The sequence below is a fragment of the Rhinolophus ferrumequinum genome, chromosome 3 (genome assembly GCF_004115265.2).
Source record: "Rhinolophus ferrumequinum isolate MPI-CBG mRhiFer1 chromosome 3, mRhiFer1_v1.p, whole genome shotgun sequence".
Classification (NCBI taxonomy): Eukaryota; Metazoa; Chordata; class Mammalia; order Chiroptera; family Rhinolophidae; genus Rhinolophus; species Rhinolophus ferrumequinum.
In genome coordinates, this window is record NC_046286.1 from 41685237 (window position 1) to 41707072 (window position 21836).

At 38.1% G+C, this 21836-nt stretch overlaps 1 protein-coding gene across 1 annotated transcript in view; it reads right to left on the bottom strand.

The window, feature by feature from the left end:
• The window catches only part of UBE3D (ubiquitin protein ligase E3D), a 133122-nt gene that overhangs the window by 110290 nt on the left and 996 nt on the right, over positions 1 to 21836 (bottom strand). The window contains exons 3-5 of the mRNA XM_033103297.1: positions 15354 to 15550; positions 11976 to 12066; positions 356 to 587 (exon numbers count right to left, since the gene is read on the bottom strand). Coding sequence (XP_032959188.1) covers positions 356 to 587; positions 11976 to 12066; positions 15354 to 15550 — 520 coding nt within the window. The remainder of the gene's footprint in view (positions 1 to 355; positions 588 to 11975; positions 12067 to 15353; positions 15551 to 21836) is intronic.

The window sequence follows — 21836 nt, forward strand, 5'->3', positions numbered from 1 at the left end:
GGAGCAAGAGAATACTTAATTCAGACTAAGAGGATAAAAATGTACATTGATCTGGGAATATTGTACTAAAAACAAGACAGTAGGGCATTTGATTTGTAAAATGGTAACATTCCGAATTCTGTGCATGAAGAAGTCCTCTTCCCTTCTTCCTTCACCCCTTGTGGGCTGTTTTGCTTTGAGGCCACATGCTCTTGCTATATCAACAGAGCAGAACTGAAGAATAGAAGCAATTGAAAATAATGGATTTCAATCTTTAGAACAGTCTGTGTAACATGACCTGAATTAAGACAAGCTTGGAGAAACCAGTTTCTAAGCCAATCTCTAAATTAGAATTTATTTTGAAAAGATACTTTACCAACTTAAAATGGGTGTCAGAAGAAAGACAGGGCATCTTCGCTGGGGCTAGTTCAGGTCTTGGCTGCCACAAATCACTTCTTAAATTCACCAAGAAGAAAGAGTCTCCAATAAAACAGTCATTCACTTGCGGATGAAGTGGCTTATTAGCAAAGGGGTCCGGATGACAACACCATTCTCCAACTAGAGCTCCCCAGTTCTCACTTGGCAATGGGAGCACCCTGAGAAGCTTCCTGGTGGCAAGACGGGAAAAACTATTTTTACAGAACAAAATGGAAATGTAGCATTTTCTTAATTCAATCAGTATGAAAGATGAAAGAAACTCATTAACCACATTGCTTGCAGTGTTTATTTCCCGCCAGATTACAAAAGTAACATAACTTCACTATAGACAATTTTGAAAATGCGGACAGGTATAAAGAAAACCAAAATCATCCTTTCCTTACCATCCAAGGACAAGTAACTATTTTGTACATGATGGTATATATCCTTGCTGCTCTTTCAAGAGACATACCGTGTTTCCCCCAAAATAAGCCCTAGCAATGATTTTTTCAGGATGCTCGTAATATAAAATAAGCCCTACTGCATTTCCCCCAAAATAAAACCGGGTCTTATATTAATTTTTGCTCTAAAAGATGCATTAGGGCTTATTTTATATTACGAGCATCCTGAAAAATCATGCTATGGCTTATTTGCCGGTTAGGTCTTATTTTTGGGGAAACACGGTAGTTGTACACATGCATACAAAGTCTGGGATCAGAGGACATACACAAACTGTATCTTGCTTTCATTGTTTTATTTTATTATATCATGATTCTTAATGATTCCATTCTATTCCATAGGAATGCCAAAACTTTTTAGATCATTCCCTCATTGTTAGATATTTAGGTTTTGAGTTTTCCTTTATCAACAACCCTGTGAGAAACATTCTTATTAGAAAATTTGTGTACATATATAAGTACTTCCTCGGGAAAAAAAATTCATATGTGTGAGATTACAAGCACAAATTATATGCATATTTTTAAACCCAACATCTGGCAACCTGCTTTCCAAAAAGGCTATACCAATCTATAATTCTTCCACTTACCTTCTTCAAAATTGAATTTTATCATTTTTTTCATGTATGGGTGAAAATGTTTCCAATACTGCTTTAACTGGCAATTCTTTAATTACAGTGTAATAGAACTGGCTTTTATATTTATTGACCACTGCTTTTCTTCTGTGAATTGTGATCAATGATTATTTTCCAATGAGGTATTAGTGTGTTCTTATTAATTTGTAAAAGTATATTCTATATTAAGAATACTAGTCCTTTGTCTATCATCTGTGACAAATACTTTTTTTCAGTTATTGCCTTTCAATTTGGTTCACGTTAAATTTCAAATCACCTATCCCTTTCGTTTGTGATTTCTTCTACTACTATTCTTATAATTTTTCTGCTTTGGAATAATTTTAGGTTTAGAGGAACATTACAAAAATAGTACAGATAGTTCTTATATACGTTTCACCTACGCTTCCCTAATGTTAACATCTTACTTCACCATGGAAGATTTGTCAAAACTATAGGCTTTATCTAGATTTCCCTAGTTTTTCCAGTAACGTTCTCTTTTGCTGTTCCAGAATCCAATCCATGATAACACGTTGCATTTAGTCATCATGTTTCCCTGGTCACCCCTCGTCTGTAGCAATTTCTTAGTCTTTTCTTATTTTTCAGGACTTGAGATTTTTTGAAGAGTCCTGGTTAGATATTTTGCAAAATATCCTTCAATTTGAGCTTGTCTGATATTTTTTCTCAAGGTTAGACTGGGGTTATGGGTTTGGGGGAAGAATACCACAGAGGTGAAGTGCCCTTCTCATCCCATCATATCAGAGGTTACACCCTATCAATATGACTTATCATTGGTGACGTCAACCTTGATCACTTGCTAGGTTTCTCCCTTTGCATACTCTAGTCCTTGGACATGAGTCATGAAGTCCAGGCCACTGGGAGAAGCGGGGGGAGAAATGAAGCTCCACTCTGCTGTTCTTTTTTATACTTAAAACATCATCATAATTAAGTCGTCCCTTATATTTGCTACCAGTTTTGTTAATGGTTTCGTCCCCCCTTCCCCGCCCCGAGCAACAACAGACACCTGAGACTAAACCGGGAGGAAAGCCTACCTCCATTCTACTCTCAATTAGGAAGATCAGTAATCTAAGGGGAGAAGAAATGAGGAAATTTCAAAATAGTTTATGCTGAGAAAAACTGAGAAGAGAAACACGCTCATGGTCTTTCTAACGTCCATGAACACTGCCAATGCTTAAAGCACCCTGAATACGTGCACAGCTCTGCTCCCAGCAGTTGAGCCATGTGCTTACAAAGAGTCAACCGTGTTTCATCACAGACCTGTTTATGCCACTTATATATGTTAGTTACATTATTTAAATAGAATGTAAACCAAGGAAATATGAGTTGTTATTCCTCTGAAAACTAAAGATTTCAGATTAGATGAAAGCCAGTTTAAAAAAAAAAAATCACTGATAGGGTATGGGAGATATAACTATAGAACACTAAGGAGAGGAAGAAAAAGTAAAAATCTAGAAGAATTCTGCAACTGATTGCTTCAACTGTGTCTAACTCTTCATTCCACTTTAAAGAAATCCAAACTGGAAACTGTAAATGATGAATTTTGGATGGCTTAAGTGAGAAAAGCTACAAAACAGTAGGGTCATATTCAACAAAAAAGTATTGATTCCATAAAATGCTAGTAAATTAACGTACATTTGCATGTTTTAAGTTAAAATGTTTAAGATTCACATATATTATTTTTCAGTGATTCCCCATATTAGACCTTTTCTTTGATTCATCAATCAGCTGTGAGTCTCATAAAAGGGCAATTACATTATGGAACACATTTAATTTATAATTCCAGAGGACAGAGCTAAGAACAAGAAAGGCTGATTTTAGCTTAATATAAGGAAGAACTTTCCCTTTCAAATTAGGAAATGCTGCACCACCAGCATTATTCAAGCTGCTGAGCATGTTAAAAATATTAAGAAGCAATTCTTTCAACATACATTTTCTAAAAGTCTACTATGAATCAGGCATTCTGCTGACACAAAACATTAACGCATAGTCTCTTCTCTCAAGGTACTCAAGTTCTAGTAGGAGATACCAACCTATAAACAAATAATAAAATCATAATATAATAAACACTCATGACAGAGTAGTGGTTCTAAATTCTTGTGGGGGGGAGGGGACAGCTCAGAACATTTTGAAAATTTGATGCAAGTTTTATGGCCCCTTTCTTCAAACATACATTCCCACACGCACACAAATTTGGTATATTACTTAGGGGATCTGTGGATTCGCAAAACTAATCCATGAATTCAGGGCAATATATACAAAGTGCTAGGAGAGTAGAGTATATACACGGACTTCAGACAAGAGGCACCACTTGAGCTGACCTTTGAAAGATAAATAGGAGTTCTCTAGGCAATGGACAGAATTAAGGGCACCACAGGTGGAGGAAACAACATGAAAATGGCAACATATCCATTTAAATTACCACTGCATTTGTAGTGTCTGGCACAGTGCGTGACTCACAGTATAAGCTCTTAAATATTTGTTAAAGGAATGAACAAGTATATTTTGATATCTTTAACATGCAGGGCCGCTGCCTGGGTCTGTCGCATACTGAGATGAAAGGGTTAACAAACCTTTTTCCCTTGATGCTTGAAAATCTAACCTTTGGTTTGACCACCTAGCTCTGTTACCCTAGAAACCTAGTAGATGGTAGGCATCAGTTATATTGCTAGGCAACACTGCTTATGCTAAAAATGATCCCTGATGTTAAATTGCATCTGGACTGGGAGGAAGTATGAATGAGCTGTAAATATCTGATGAGGATGCCATGCTTTGGATTTTCCTGAATGCAGTCCTTTGTGAGGAACTGCAGAAACTATGCCAAAGAATTGTTACTAGTGATACTGGCTGCTTAGGGCGTGAGGCTTCTTCTCAGGGTAGTTCCCACACCTGCCTGATGTGGCTCTTGCGCTTTGTACCTGGAACCACGTCACATGGGAGACAAGAGTCCCCATATGAGTGTATGAGCTGTCATGTGCCTGACCTGCTGCAGGATCTCTGCTGAGAGGAACTCCTGAGGTGCCCCTGCTGGCAAGAAATGTGGCCTGTGGTAGTGTTGTGAGTCTGCATGTTTAGTTGAATTTAAGCTCTCTGGTGGGCACAACACACACCTTTCCCATTTAATGCTCACTAAAACTTTGTGAGATAAGAATTTCCATTCCTCTATTACAGAGGAGGAAAGGTAGGCTCAGACATGTTAAATATAGCTGTACAAGTTCACAGAGCCAGGAGTGATGAATGAAGCCAGGATCTCAACCCAAGTCTTCCTGGTTCCAAAACTAAACTTTTCCCCTTGGAATATACTCCTTCCCCTGGTAATGGAGAACATCCATAAGGGACAGTGGCACACTGTGTGAGGTGTTACATGTCAACCTAAGGGGCAGGCACTTGGTTCTACAGATAGGTGTGAAGCATTATAGAATTTTAAGCAGGGAAGTGATAGGTCAGCTTTGAATTTTTACAAAGAAGAGGAAGGAGGTAAACAAAAGTGCCTGTTTAAAGCGTGGGTTAGGCCTACACAGTCTCCTAGATCTTCTCCATCACTAAGATTCTGTCTCTTGACATTTTGCATACAGTCCCAATAAACAGGTCCTCAATGTGGTGCAAAAGACAGCGATGTCCAAGTCTCATACGTGAGCACAGAAATGAAACTGCACTAAGATTTACAGAGATCTGGGAGACTTGATGCACATTAGCACAAAATGTGATATTTCAAACTGAACTTGACCGCACATCACAGTGAATAAAAGCTATAATGTATCCCATAACTATCTACATAATACATCAGGAGCAAGAAAGTGCCTAATTCACAAGTCGCTGCGAAGATGAAAGTGTAGAGCAGAAATTTTTCTGTTTTGAAAGAAAGATAAAACCTTTAAGAACAAAAGATGTATTTTAATTACAGTCTACTGGAATTACGTCTATCGAAAACTGAAACTTTGATATGATCTACTTTCTAAGAGAACTTTCAAAATAAAATAGATAACATTTTTTTCAAGGTAGTTTTTAGGTTAAAAACTTGCAGAAACTCAGAAAGAGTGAAATGATCTCTTGAATTTTCTTTCAGCTTAGGACTCTGTGATGAATAGCAGCACATGTTTACAATAAATTAAAATTTGCTAGTTATTTTTCATGCATCTTAAACATAAGCTTTTGGGAGAAATAACTTAAAATAGACAATTGCTATTGATTGATGTTTATTTAAAACTTAAAAATACAGACAAGAAAATGGAATGCCTTAACTTTAAAATCAACCATTAATCAGTGAAAATAACAATGGTTATAACACAGAGTTTTACAGATTGAATTATAACCAAATGGACATTAAGAATTTTAAGAATAACATCAAATAGCTAAAGCTCAAATATGGCTACTGGAATTTTCATAAATTCAGCTGGCATTATCCAACTGGTAGGCTACAAATGCTATGAACCTAGCTTTGCATTTTATTACCATTATGTACGTAGTATGATTAGACCCATAATGTATAATCAACCATTTTATCTCAAAAGCTTGCACACTATTACCAATAATCCAGTTTGTGTCTGTACTCTTTTTTTACCTCTTTGGTCTGTTTCATATAAAAGTGATTGTATTCATGGGAGTAGTTATTTTTAGACCACAATTATAGCTGGTCTGTCAAGTGGACCAATCAATTGGTTGGATAATATGACATCTCTTATTGTTTCCATAAAGTCTATTCTGCTTGTTTCCTTGTAAAGTTTCAACACCCTCATGAACTGCTGGGCTGACACCTAGCTCTCTGCTGGTGGAATGGAGAGGGCCTGTCCGGAGACCTCAGGAGACCTCTCATGTGGAATGAAAATCAAAAGGCTATGTTTGAAAGTCTGCCCACCTCATGTAGTTCAAGTCTAACATGAATTTATTTCTGGGAGACAACAAATTCCAAACACAGTGACCAGTTAGCAGTTTCTGAGACTATTCACAAAGAAGTAAATTTTGTTTTTACTGTTGCTTAATATTAAGGCCTGTTAGTCTCAACAAGAGTATAATCAAAAATTGTATACATTCAGACAATATTTATAGAAAAACTCTGCCAAACTGGTAAAAATGCAAATTGGAAAATTTTATCATAACAAAACAAGACAGTATTTGTTTTCAAATAACCAAAACAAATGGTTAAGAACAGGTGACCCTAAATTAAGAAAAAAGACTGCTGTAATTAGCATAGTTCATGCAACCTGGCACTAATAACTATTAAAACCCATTAGAGTATTATTAAGTCCTCTGTACCTTATTTCTATAATTTTATTGACAAGAATCTTTTTCATTAAAAAATGAGCATTAGTCTTGCATTATTTATATAACACAAATTAGAATGCAAATACAACTTTATGAGGTTCACTAATTACAGAATTCTCATGCTTGCAGGACTCTTATAGGTTTATCTAATCCAACTTCTTCATTTTACAGATGAGAAAACTGAGGGCCAGAGAATTAAAGTGACATGTTCCCAAATAATAAGGCCAGCCAGTAAGCAGACCTTACATCTGCTCCATTGGTCCTGTTACGGGAGTTCCTGGTACAGATAAATCAACATATTCCAAGGTGCCTTCCTGGTAAAGATGTCCACAATTAGTTGATTTTGCTTATAGTACATACAAGCCTCTTTTGAAATTCCTTTGGTTTTGTTTTCCGCTTAACAGGAACAGAAGATAACCTAAACACCACATAAAATAGGTAATAGGGAGAAATGAGAAGACCATTGGGCTTACTGTAAACAGTCAACATGAATTCCTTGTGCAAATACTGGAGCAAACGTGTTTTTCCATAAAACAAAGAGTCATGGGGCATGCTGCCTAAGAGTGAAATGTAAGCTAAGTTTTAAATCGTCTACTAAGGATTTCTCTGTGTTGCTCAAAAGGTCTACACAGGTGTGACAGGAAAAGGCTTTCAAGTAAACTTCCTTAAGTGAAGCAAGGGCTAAGTCAAGTCTTCTGTTTATCTTCTCAGGAAGAAAAAAGGAGAAAAGTGGGTCATTTCTGTGGCACACCTAAAAAATACCTCTGTATTTTTTAAACCTGATTCTAAAAGGTTTGAAACACTAAACAAGTTAATTTCTTAGTTTGCTAATAAGGACAATTATGGAAAAAGGGGTCCATAGAACCAATTTAAAAGAGGATGTTCAGCATTAATATTATATGTGTTATAGCCCTTAACTCTCTCCACCAGTTTGGAAAATAGGCCTTATTATGTCTACTCAAGAAGAAGCTGATTTCTGAGTATCTACCTGAAAAATTTGAAAACACATTTGTAAAGATGTATGTGCCCCTATGTTCCCTGCAGCATCTTCAGGTAGCCAAGTCATGGAAATAACCCCAGTGTCCTTGGATGGATGATTGAATGAAGAAGACGTCGTACATATACAATGGAATATTACTCAACTACAAGAAAGGCTGAAATACAACCATTTGCGACAACATAGATGGATCTTGAGAGTATCACGCTAAACCAAAAATGTCAGATGGAAAAGGACAAGAACCATATGATTTCACTCATGTGTGGGATACAAAACAGAAAGCAACAAATGAACAAACAAAACAAACTCACAGACACAGACAACAGTATGGTGGTTACCAGAGGGGAAAAGGGGTAGGGGGAGGATGAAGAGGGTGAAGGGATCAAATATATGGTGACAGAAGGAGACTAGACTCTGGGTGGGGAGCATACAATGCAATATACAGATGATGTATTATAGAATAGTACACTTGAAACTTATATGATGTTATTAATCAATATTACTATTACCCCAATAAATTTCATTTAAAAAAAAATCTAAGACGCTGAGGTGATATGGAAAAGGTTTCCCAGCTACTAAGTGGTAAAGCTAGAATTCAAACCCAGGTCCCATTTTCCCACTGTAGCTTTTATGCTACATGGATTCCTAGTGGTCAGGATTAGGGAGAGTCGATACTGTCTTTCAATGTTAGCCTCTAAGCCCTCTAGTTCTCAATCCCATGATCATAAAAAGGACACAAAACAGAGGATACAGTACCTAAGTGGGAAAAATGGGGACTACAGGTAACAGTTTTTCATATCCATCATCGTTTTCCAATGAAACACAAATATCAGCCAATAATGAACAAGCATATTCTTTACAATAAGCAAGCAGCACCAGGAAATTCTGTTATACTCAACTGAACCTGTTCCTACTATAACTTCTATGTCACCTCATTGTTATACAGACATGCATGTTTCAGAAACTTCATGTGAGAGTTAAATCAAAGCTGAAATAGACTGAGAAGGAAAGAAAACTTTCTTGGTTAAACCACAATATAAAATGGGACCCTGCGGACATTTCAGGCTAAAGTGGGCCTGTCCCAGACTGCATCTTCTGCAGCAACTTCACCCCTCAGGTAATCCGAGCAAGAACGTTCTCCTCTCCTCTGCAGACTGAGTCACCTCATTTCTTTCCCAAGATAATCATTCGGAGGATGCTCCATTCATTACCTACTTCCACTAGGGCAACTTTTGGCGATCTCATCTACCAGGACACTGCCAAGGAACCATAAAGCAAGCAAGAGAGGCTGGTGGGAGGCCAAAGCAAACACCCTCACATTCATTCAACTCAACCTCACAGGAATTTATCGAGAGCACACTATTCACCTGGCCCTGTGCCTGATGCGGGGGTTGATGATAAGAGTAATAATTACAGCAGTCACTACCACATACTGAATGTCTACCCTGGGCTAGACATTGTTCTAAATACTTGAACTCATTTGATCCTCCAAACAACCCTGTGAGGTAGCTCCTACTGTTATCTATATATTTGTAATAAGGAAATTGAGGCATGGAGCGGTTAAGTAACTTTCCCAAGGTCACGGCTAGTAAATGGTGGATGCAAACCCAGATAGTCTGGCTTCTGAGTTTGGCTATTAGCTACTACAGTACACTGCACTCTAAATATGAGTGGGGATAACGAATACAGGGATCAATAAGACTATCCCCACCCCCAGAGCCTATAGTTTAACCAGAAAGACAGGCAAATAAACCTTAAAGGAGCACATAACTCATACGTTCACAGAAGGCTCCCAACGGTAGATGCCCTATCAGCTGAATTTAGAAGATAACCAGAGGGAGACAGGTACATGGGGTGCACTCCAAGGAAGAGAGTAGTTTCATTAAGCCCTGGGGTGGAGAAAAGCATGGAGAGACTGTAGGACCGCAGGCTGATCACTATAATTGTGCACAGAATATGTGTAAATAACAATGCATTGTTTTGGAGGGGAAAGAAGGAGGTGGGGGAAGGAGGGCTAAAACATGAGGCGGGAGAGGGAGAAGGAGGCAAACTCATAAAGGACCTAGCATGGCATGCTAAGGTGTCATGGAATTTATCTTGAAAGATCTGGGAGGTCCTGGAAGGGTTTGAACAGGGGAGCCGACTGCAGAACACTTTGAGAACACTCAGTGGTGTAGAAATGATCAGATGAGAGTGACCCAAGGAAAGGTGAGTAGAGATGGAGCTGGCCACAAGTGCTATTTGGTGAGAGGACAGCTTCAACTGAGGCAGTGGCACTGGGGCGGAGGAAAGTGAACTGAATTAAGAAATGTGGGGAAGGAAATAGCAAAAGAACCTGGTGGGTGACTGTAAATGAGAGGCGGGGGGAGCCTGAGGCAACACCACTAGGATTCTACCTTGAGAATGAAGGCAGAGGGTTGGCATGCACTGAGTGAGACCAGGAGCCCTGAAGGAGGAGCAGGTTTCAGTATACGAGGTGTGATCAAACAGTACAGTGCATGTTTAAATAAAAAAATATATTACAGCAAAAGACACATTGCCATTAATTCCCCTCAAAATACCCCCCTGGCTTTGGACACACTTTTCCCATAGTTCTTGCCACTTTCTGAAGCAGTTCTGAAAGTTCTTTTTCATGAGTGTCTTTAGTTGTACTGTCATGGCTGCCTTGATGTCCTGAATGATTTTGACTTTGGGGAAGAGCCAGAAGTCACACAGTGAATAAGGTGGATGAGGACACACTGTAATGTTTTTATTTGACAGAAATTGCCATATACCCGAAGCGATGTGTGTGACACGGAGCATTGTCCTGATGGAGGATGATTTACACACTTTAAAATACACCGTCTCTCAACCATAGCTCATACTCGACTGACTGCACTCGACTGACCAAATAAGTTGAAACTTGTCACACACTGCTACTAAGGTTCGACACTCCACTTCCCATATTGAAAACCCCTGCCTTTCAGTTAGATTGCACTCGGCAGCAGCATTCACCATATTTTGTGATCAGAACAGAAAGGCTCCGTGTCACACATCACTTCTGATACGGCAATTTCTGTGAAATAAAAACATTACGGTGTGTCCTCATCCACCTTATTCACTAGATCTGGCACCATGTAACTTCTGGCTTTTCCCCAAAGTCAAAATGGCCATGAGAGGTAAACGTTTTGAATCAGAGCATCAAGGCAGCCACGACAGTGCAACTAAAGACATTCATGAAAGAGGACTTTCAGAACTGCTTCAGAAAGTGGCAAGAATGACGGGATAAGTATATTCGAAGCGAGGGGGGTATTTTGAGGGAGATTAATGAAAATGTGTCTTTTATTATAATAAAATTTTTAAAATGTAAACATTCACATCTTTTTATCACACCTGAATGTGCTGCCAACCAAGCACAAGGAGCAGGTTTCAGATATGGAGAAGCATCCATTCACATATAAGTCTCAGGCACTTGTCTCTGAGGAAATGCATACAACAAAGAACTCTACATTCTCTCTTTGAATACTGTTAACAATAATAAGGTTCCCATCAGCCTATCCAGCCTATGAGTGATCAGAAGCTGAAAATTCAGTGGGAAGGGTTTGCACCCAAGAACAAGGAGGCTGACAGGAGGAAGGGAGCAGATAGAAAAATAATTAAAAGATACAACTTGGGAATGCAAACGATGCAGCAATGAGCCCTTCCCATCTCAACAGGGTAATCAGAGTACATGGCAAGAACAGGTTATAAGATTAACCTAATCATCAAGAAAAGATTAATTTGTGCTCTCTATGCTCTGTTTTAATAAACAGGGGAATAGGAGATGGATTTTAGAAAGGCACTAATAGAAGTAGTTGAAATAAAAAGTTGTGCTGCAAAAGCTTGTTATTTAGAAAAATCACTTGATGTGGAAAAACCTCACTCACCACCATGATGGATAAAACATGCAATAGGTCCCATGTCTCTTTTCAGAAGAGAGGTGCTTCAGGGATCAATACAGCCTCTTCCACCAAGATAAGCCTTCCTCCCTTAAAGCCAGCATCCTATTGTTCCCCTCTGTCACCTTGAGTGAGAAGGCCTAATTGCTCTGTGGTTGCTGGAGAGTTTTATGGCTGATTTTGTTCAAAGTGATATTAAGCTGGCTCTCTTTTTCAGGCCGTATACTGTTCCCTTGGCAATTACTTCAGAAATTCTGACAGAAAAAAGAGAAAACCATTGCCAGGCATACAATTAACTAGTGTTAAATACATTCCTTACCTGTCCTTTATTATGACTTCACCACAGGATTGGCAATAAAATGTGCAACAGCCTTGAGCTTGTGAGCTTGGATTAAACATTGAAATCGGTTCTAAAGGAAATCAATGAAATAGCAAATCTTAGAGGTTTGGGACAAATATGTTAACATATAAGAGTTTCATAGCACAATAAGTAACCATCAATAAATACTGTTTATGGTCTACCCAGAAGTACACATTTAATTAGTATTATCTGATGACTCAACCAGAAGCAAATACTGTGGAGTGTTTTCAACAACAACAGATTTTACTAGGTGTTTCAGAGCGAGGTATTGCTTTAGCTTATCCATGTCATATACTGTTGAGTTGTTTCTCTCATTCCATAAATACCAACATTAAGGATGAGAGAAATGGGCCCTATTTCTTTCACATCAAGCTAACTTCACAGAGCTTTGCCATCCTTAGCTTTGCCCAGCTACGTGTTACGTACAGTTTTTCATCAGTGTCACTGCTGGTAAATAAAGCTTTTAAATTTAAGTTTAAATTGATTTAAATAAGATTTATGTCCATTCTGGCATATTACCAGTATGTACAAACAAAATGAATCTTGAAATTTTTCTTTATTAGACAGGATCCTGGGAATAGAATGGCTCCTAAGAAAAATTCAATTTTCCAAGAGCAAAACTCAATTTCTGATTAAAGCTGTGGAAAAACGTCTATTTCCCACATTATGTGCAGCATAGGCAGTATGCTCTCTTAGTTTCCATTATTTTATTCATAAAGAAAAAAAATATTTTCACCCCCCCTTAAAAAAACCCACACAGAAATATGTCTATTAAAAAAATCTAAAGAAATGAGGTCATATCCATTAGAACCAAGCAATTTGTATTTGGTTTGTTACTTAGTATATATTTTAAGAGTACGTAGACCTGGTTAAGACATCCAAATATTCTTGCCAGACCCAAAAAAACAACAAATTTTCAGTGAAATACTCCCCTCTGCTGGCCACCCAGAATGATCCATTGGTGCAGTGTCAAGTCAGAACTTTCTGATACAGGAGCATTCTGGAACAACACTGCCACCTGGGGATGAATCTAATACTTGTGCTGTATCAGAATTTACTGTAGCCAGTTCCACGTGAACAGTCATCATCTGACCTGTTACATTCAAAACTGTGTAACAATATGTTTACTATAGTCCTTAGAAGAATGTTCTTACAGTTGAAAAATCAACTTTTTAAAAACCCTGAATCACAATTGAGTGCTAAAAATTTCAAAACTCACTTCTTACAACGTATTTTGATTCAAGTTTACATCAGTATGCATCTATCTGATATTTATTCATTCAGCAAATACTAATTCACTATCTATTATGTGGAAAGCACTAAAGCAATTAAGTACTGAGGAATCTATTTTGCATACCCTTTCATGCACCACAGAACAAGCCTTTGAAAGCTTTCCTTTTCAGATATACGAGTAAAACATGTTTTAAAAATATAAAGAGGAGACAAATAAATGTAAATAACATGCAAACCAACACACAGAAGTCAATTTATTATGTCTACTAGTCAAAACGAAACAATGTTTGCTGATTCCAGATTTTTAAATAGCTCAAGTTTTGCTATTTGTATACTAACTGTTACAGAATATGGGTAGGCAACAAGCCAATTGTTTCTGGAAGGTCTTTATACCTCCTCAGTATGGGACCAAAAATCATGGTCGCAGAAAACTAGCAGCAGGTCTGAAGCACCCACCGTGGCTTTCACGCCTGTCTTTTCCCAGGTTCCAGAGAGATAAAACATTCCTGCTGTGGTTACTGTTGTTGTCATTGCCAAAGAGAAGGTGATGACGTCACAAGAGCCAGACTCCCACGGTTTCTTCCCTGAAACAACACCTCCTCTGCCCACTATCTGGTACACTCAGGGAGTCTGTTAGTCTATTTCCCATCTTAGTGACCCAGTCATCTTTCTATGAAAATTCCAATAGTCATTCTTAGTGTTTATCTTATGCCACTTAAGCTCCATGATGTTTCTTTTCCCTACCCCTAGGCCCTAAAACCAACTCCACCCAACTCAGACTAGTTATTCATTAATCCAGTACTTGACCAAAATTAACTCTCCAGCAAAAAGGGAGTGAAACTCCCTCTGTCTTCTCTTTCCTTTCAAAAGCCAGCATAGAGACTCAGGGGAACTGAAATATGCTCCCCATCTCTTCAACGGCTCTTCAAAACAATCCTGCGGACCCCACCTCCAGGCACCATGCAGCTCAGAGGAAAGGCTTAGTATCCGTGAGGCAGCAATGAAGTCTCAGGGCACAGCTGGAAAATTACAATCCTTCACTGATGATGAGCATCCCATCAGTCTGTTACAGCCTGTTATCCCTTTTTACATCGTTTTTAATCCTCCAAAGTGTATTACTTCCATGGTTAAGAGACACAATAAACCATTATTTTACCATTTATTTAATAAATTGTAAACCATTTTAATAAATTATAAACCATAAATAAATAAACCATTTATTTAATAAGTTATTCTGAGAAACATTTTTACTATCTTACTGAATCAATGAGCCAGTAATGAAATAATGGAAATATGACGGGCATAGGGCCAATCAAAATCAAATTACGCATTAAACTCAACTTCCGAATCCTTATCTAAGTACTGTTCTCTCTAATTGGAAATGTCTCTAAATGACTGGGATCATTTCCACCATTCAGTCCTCTCCTCAGGGTGGCCTTCCCTGGCTACCCTCAGCCTGACCCTAGTCGCTCCCTATCCCCTTGTTCTGCTTTACTTTGCCCATAGCTCTTTTCTCTGTATCCAAGTAATTTGGTCATTATCTATCCCACCTACTAGAATGTAAGCTCCATGAGAGCAGAGATCTTCCTACCTTGTTCACTTCTGTATCCCTAGAACCTAGATCAATGCCTAGCACATAGCATAAGGTAATGTTTATTGAATTCATGAATTTCTATGTAATGCTTTAAAATCAAGCAGGTCTTGCACATCTGCCATCTGATTTAATCTTCACATCAGCTCTGTGAGCCAGGTAATCTTATAATTAAAGAAACAAAACGGGGTATACGGAAAATCTCTGCATCTTCTGCTCAATTTTGCTGTGAACCTAAAACTGCTCTAAAAAGTAAAGTCTATTAGGGAAAAAAATACTGAAAAAAAAAAAATAATGAAGCCTCAGAAAGGTTAAGTGACATGTTCAACTGCACACAGCTGATACCTACCTGGCAGCAGAACTAGCAAAGAACAAGATCTCCTTGACTCCCAGCTCTTTCCATGCCCCTGATCAGCAGCTATCTGGTAAAAGTTCGACATTTCAAAGGAAAAATCACCTTCGATTTACAATGCAAAAGTAAATGCAGGAACAGGAGTGCTGGTATTACTTACTTGTGCCGAATTCTGCTTGTGCCTGTAGCCGCAGGTGCAGTCCATCTCCAGGCACATACTGCAGTCCACGGCAAGAGGAAGGTACAAGCCTGACCTCTGCTGGAAGCCAGATCTCTGTGCAGCCTTCAGAGGTTTTCATCTGGAGTGAGGATGGCGTTATAGAAATATCCATAAGCAAACCTGCTTCTTTTGGCTCTCTGGTAATTAAAAATAAAACACACAAAAAATTCTCATTGATGAAAACCACATGACGAAAGAAACATAAGTGGCAAAGGATCTCTCTGTTGCTCTTCATAAAGGGCCCTCAAGTCAACTATCCCAGAAAATAACAGTGAAGCGATCATAAAGGAAACCAACCTATCTATACTAGATTTGGTTCAGGTCAGAGAGTTCTTTACACTATTACTGTAACATGAAAGTTCTGGGACGTATATTTTATTCTTGCTTCTTTTTTTATGGCAATGATGCATTTTAAAACATGCACTTTTTTCCCGCTGCTAATGATTCTGAGTCCCAACTCTCTCTTCTATCCTAATGCTTCCTCCATCTTCTCCAGCCTGGACCTTCCTGGGCTTGCTCCCAGAGCCATTCTGCTTGCATGGACTGCCATTCCATTTCCTCATGCTCCCTGCTTTCTCCCACCAGTCCCCCCATCCACAGCTTCTTCGAACCAGCACCATCTAATGCTGGTCTGTTAAACGTCATACACTTGTTCTTTAAAATATTTTTGGCAAGAGAATTCAACAAGACTGCCTAAGACAGTGGCTTAGGCGTTGTTACATTCCTTAACCCTAGTGTGGTTTGCATGTCCATTCACTCTCATTCATTCATTCAACACATCTTTTGTAAGTTCTATAATGTGCCAGGTACTGGGAATACAATTAACAACAAGATATCCACCCACTCCGCCACCCACAAATAGGGGACAGTCAAGTAAACAGGAATGATCAAGTGATCAATGAAAACTACGTTGTCCTTATTTATGATACATACAGAGTACTATGGGAGCGATGGGGGTGGTGTGTAGTGACTATCATAGGTTGAGCACTAAGTAAATGTTATTTGAGTACTGAAGGAATGAGTAAAAAAACATCCTTGCTTCTGAGACCAACATTACAATGATGTTTTATTTTACTCACAATAAATTGTTGTTATTTGATAGGCAGGATTTTAACAAGGAGACAGGGATTAAGTGAAGCAAAAGGTAAAGGAGAAAAAAACTGTCAATTTTACATATAAAAAAGTAACTAAGAAAACAATCTAGTGAGTATGAATAGGCGTGAAAGGACTTACTAATCCAGTTCACTACAAACACAAATCAGTCAGTATAGGCAACGGAGAGTAAAACCCGATCCCTGGTCACCAGGCACTAAAAGTACAGAGGGGGATAAACACATACCGAAATGACCTTCAGATGAAGCTGAAAGATGCTTAGCATTGTAACAGAGGTGTCAGAGCACCCCGAGCCCCTGTGCAGTACAGACAGCAGGGGCAGGCCACCTACTTCGTGTCATCTAAGTTCAGAATGTGGGCCATCTCCATGAGTGTCATCCAAGTACAGAGGTCATACCACGTGCTCAGTTTGAATATTGGTTGGGCCTCTTAATTTGCCTTAGCAAATCTTAAGACTACCTGTACTTTCTCACTAACTCCTTTTCAAAGTTAATGGATCTATATTGAATTGGCAATACAGAATATCAAGAACCCAAATCTTTTCTAGGAAGACAGTCTCATACTCTTGAGTCAAAAATCCAGTTTGAAGAAATGATGTTTAAAAAGTCATAATCCTCTAAAGCAGAGGTCAGAAAATGTTTTATATAAAAAGCCACATTGTAAATATTTCAGGTTGTGCTGGCCTTATATGATCTCTGTTGCATATTCTGCTTTGTATCTTTCTTTTGTAAACAACCCTTTAAAAAACTGTAAAACCCATTCTTTGCTCATAGGCTGTACTAAAACAGGCTGCAGTTTAGATTTGGCCCATGGGCCATAGTTTGCCAACCATTGCTCTAAAGATACACAATTTGTCCATTTTGCTACTTCAGTGATTTTCAAATTGGACTGTGCAGTTGGCACTTGGAAGTGCCCCAAGGGATACCACTGGTTTCCTAAGCCCTCTCTCACTCCATCTCTGGTTTACCACTCTTCTCCCTCTTACCCTTCCTGAAAAAAAATCAGCCTACACATCAGGCTGAGCAAAGTAGGCATTTATGCAAGAGTAGGAGAACCACAGTGTCCTGGAGTCTATGTAAGAAGTCCAGCAAGGTGAGGAGGTAGCCGCCATACAGCCTACAAGCTAAGGAGGGCCGCCCCGCAGCCATGTCAGATCCCAAGAGGGGTGAGGAGGAAATCTGAAAGGGAGGTGAGGAGCAGCTCAGCATGGGGTTTCAGAGCCAGTCTTAGCTCAGACTGCTTTAATAAAATACCAGACTGGGTTGCTTTCACAACACTTACTTCTCATAGTTCTGGAGTCTGGGAAGTCCAAGACCAAGGTGCCAGCAGATTTGGTCCTAATTGAGGGCCTTCTTCCTGGCTTGCTGATGGCCGCCTCCCCATTGTATATTCACTGGAAAGACAGCTTTGGTGTCTCTTCCTATGAGGGCACTAATCCCATTATGGTGGCTCCACCCTCATGACCTCATCTAAACCTAAGTATATACAGCGTTTCCCCGAAAATAAGACCTAGCCAGACAATCAGCTCTAATGCGTCTTTTGGAGCAAAAATTAATATAAGACCCAGTCTTATATTATACTGCATTATATAAGACCCAGTCTTATATTACAGTAAAATAAGATCGGGTCTTATATTAATTTTTGCTCCAAAAGACGCATTAGAGCTGATTGTCTGGCTAGGTCTTATTTTCGGGGAAACACGGGATGTGTCACAGTATTATATTATAGTCTAGTAGCAGGACTATATTACATTATAGTCCACTTCTGTCCACTAGCAGGCTTAGAAGAAATGACACCCCAATAGTAACGAGCATACTTTGTACTCAGATTTTAGTTTCTAAAGGCCATTGTCCACTTAAAAATAAATGAATGAAAACAAAACAGGGTTTCTTGGAAAAATAACTACATCCAGGGCTGGAATAGGAAAAAAGTGAGATGAGCCTAGACATCTTGCTGTACAACAAAGGAAAAATCAATAAATGATAAGGACAGGTCAAAAAGGACAGAAATCATCTTGAAGGGACCCCCACTGGCCAAATCTGATGTAATCTGAGCAAGCCACTGAAAAAAGACAGGACTATGGGTCCATACTGATGTAAATAAATGAAAGAATAAAATGAAAGTCTGATGAAGAAAAGGACATTTACATAGTCTCAAAGGACCTTTCCAAGAAGTTTTCAAAACCCTAGTTGTGTCACACCCTGCTTGAAACTATCCAATGACTTCACATCTCACTGTGAGTAAGAACTAAAGAACTTTCAGTGATATATACGATCCAGTGATGCCAGTTGATAAAATTCCAGACATTTTGCAAACCAGTTGACTTCACTTTGGTAACTTGACATCATCCATAGTGAAAGTACTTACATCCCAGAGATCAGTAAATGTGGCAAATCAGGGAGGTTTTTATTTGGTTGTTGCTTTGTTTTCCTGGAGAGCAGGTTGTTAAACATTTATCAGCACACCACTCCCTGTAAGACCCTACCTACTATGGGCTGCACCAGCGACCCCCATCTCCCCGAACTAGGCAATCCTTCAAATTCAAAGGGAGGCCGTCTTCTATCAGGTATCCTATAGTTCCAAGCCTTACTTCTTTCAGTTTATTACTCAGATGTTGCTTTCTCTTTTGGAATGACAGGTTGTAATTTTTTTTTCTCCCTATCCCTTTTTCTGTTTTATTTTTTCTAGGTACTTATCTCTTTTCAATATAATATATATATTTTTTAATGTTGTGTATTTTTTGCCCACTGCCGTCATTTGATTGTTAGGTCAATGAGAGAGAGCATCTGTTGTTGTCTTTGCTGTTGTTACTGTTCACAACTGTATACCCAGCACTTAGACTCTCAGTTCTTGGCACTAGAATAGGAATTCAGTAAATATCTGTAGATTGAATGAATGAGTGGCTAAGGTTTATCCTGGGAACCTAAAATGGCTTAACATAATAGATTTTTCTAATGCAATTCACAGATGTAAAGACTGAAGGAAAAAATATGACCATCACAATGCATGCAGAAATCATTACAGAAACTATAACATCTACTCATGATTAAAATCATTAGTAAATTAGGAAAATAAAGAAACTATGCAATCTACCAAATATATTAGCCAAAAGTATACTTCACACCTAATGATGAAATGCTAAGTATTTCTTTTAAGATTAGGAACAAGAATAAAATTCAATCATATAATTGACATTAACTGTAAATAGACTAAAAAAGTCTAATTACAATGCAGAGCTTGTCAGAATGGATTTTAAAAAACTCCACACAGTATATGCTAGCAAAACTTTATACAGAAAGACATGGATTGACAGTAAAACGGTAGAAAAAAACATACCATGCAAACAGTATAGTCAACTAATTTCTGACAAAGACAGGAGTTATATCAACGAGAAAAACAAGTCTTTTCAACGATTGTCAATAAAACTGGATATCCTAACCAAAAAAAAAAGAACTGTGAAACCCCTTCCTTACTCCAAACGCAAAAATCAATTTGACATGTTCACAGACAGACCTAAATGTAAAAGTTAAAACTATGTAACTCCTAAAAAATAAACCTAGGAAAAAATGCTTTACAACCCTGAGGTAAACAAAGATTTCTTAAGACACAAAAAATATTAACCACTAAGAAAATGCAATAAACTGGACTTCATTATAATTAAAATTTTCTGTTCATCAAAACACTATTAATGAAGAAAATGAAAAGGTAAGTTACTGACTGGAAGAAAATATTCACATACATGAGAAAGGTCTTGTTTCCAGACTATATAAAGAACTCTCTAAATTCAACAATAAGACAAACAACCTGATTTTTTTTAATGCCAAAAAATTAGAAGATACTTTACCAAGGAACATGTATGAATAACCAAAAAGCAAATGAAAAGGTGGTCAACACTATTAATCAGGGAAATGCAAATTAAAATGACAATGAGGTACCACTTTATACCACTAAAATGGCTAAAACAAAAAACACTGACAAAACTAATAATACATACAAGAGAAAATGTAAAGCAATTGGAACTCTCATGTTTTTTTTCTGGTGAGAATGGAAAATGATACAACTAGTTTGGAGAACTGTTTGGCAGCCTCTCATAAAATAAAGTCCTCATCTACCCTATAACCCAGCAATTCCACTCTTAGGTAATTATCCAAGAGAAAGAAAAATGTATGTCCACAAAAAGTCTTACACAACAATGTTATGGCAGTTTTACTCATAATAAGAAAGCTCTAGAAATATACAAAATATCCAGTAATAGAAGAATGGATAAATAAATCGTCTTATATTCATACAGTGTAACACTACTCAGCAAGAAAAAAAATGGAGGGCTGATATATGCAATAGCATAGATGAAACATGAATCTCAGAAACACTGTTGAAGGAAAGCAGCCAGAAACAAAAAAGTACATACTGTATGAATCCATACTTCAAGAAATGGCAAAATTCATCTTTACTGAGTGAAATTAGCAGTGGTTGCTTTTATAGTAGAGGGAATTGACTGGTAATAAAAACTGAACAAAGACAACATAGGACAAGCCAGTAATTCAGCAAAGCTAGGTTTCTCAACTTGCTTAAACAGGGGAGAGTAATCTAGGAGAACCTGGAAAGGCCCCTTTGATGGGAGGATGTAGAGAGGTTGTTTTGTTTTGTTTTGTTTTGTATGTGGTTTGGTCTCCTAATAACCCTAAAAGGTGGACTGGAATTGGAGATATTTATCTGAACTCAGGATTTGAGAGATAGAAAGAAGAGAAAAATAGCCCCATTTTACAACTGAAAAAAAAATTTTCAGATTATATGATTCTACCCTCGTAAAGAAGGTAGCATTTGAATTCACTTATGCCAAATCCAAAACTGCCACGCCAGATACCTGCCTGGTTTAAGGGAAAAGGGAAAGCTAAGCACCAATCTGCCTCAGAGTGGCGCTGTGTAATAAATTTTTTAGGATTGTAACAGTTAATTTACTTTATTTGAAACAGTGGTCACAAGAGAATAGTCGAAGGGATCACATACTACAAAACAAAAAGAGAGAACACTTTTTGTTTGTAGACTTCTCATTGGAACTCGCAATCTAAATAAAAGAATGAACTCCGATTAGTCTCCAACCTTTGTTAGTCGTTCATTGAACGCACGTTTTGAATGACTGTGTCAGTTTCCCTACATTGAATAATTTGGGGAGAAAAAACACACCGTGTTTATTTACAAAACAGAAAGCTCTCACTTTGGAACTGATTTTATAACGAGGATCCTGAAGAAGTAGACAAGGTATTTTTTAGCACTGTTTTGTTGGAAACGCCAGGGACTGTCACTGGTGTT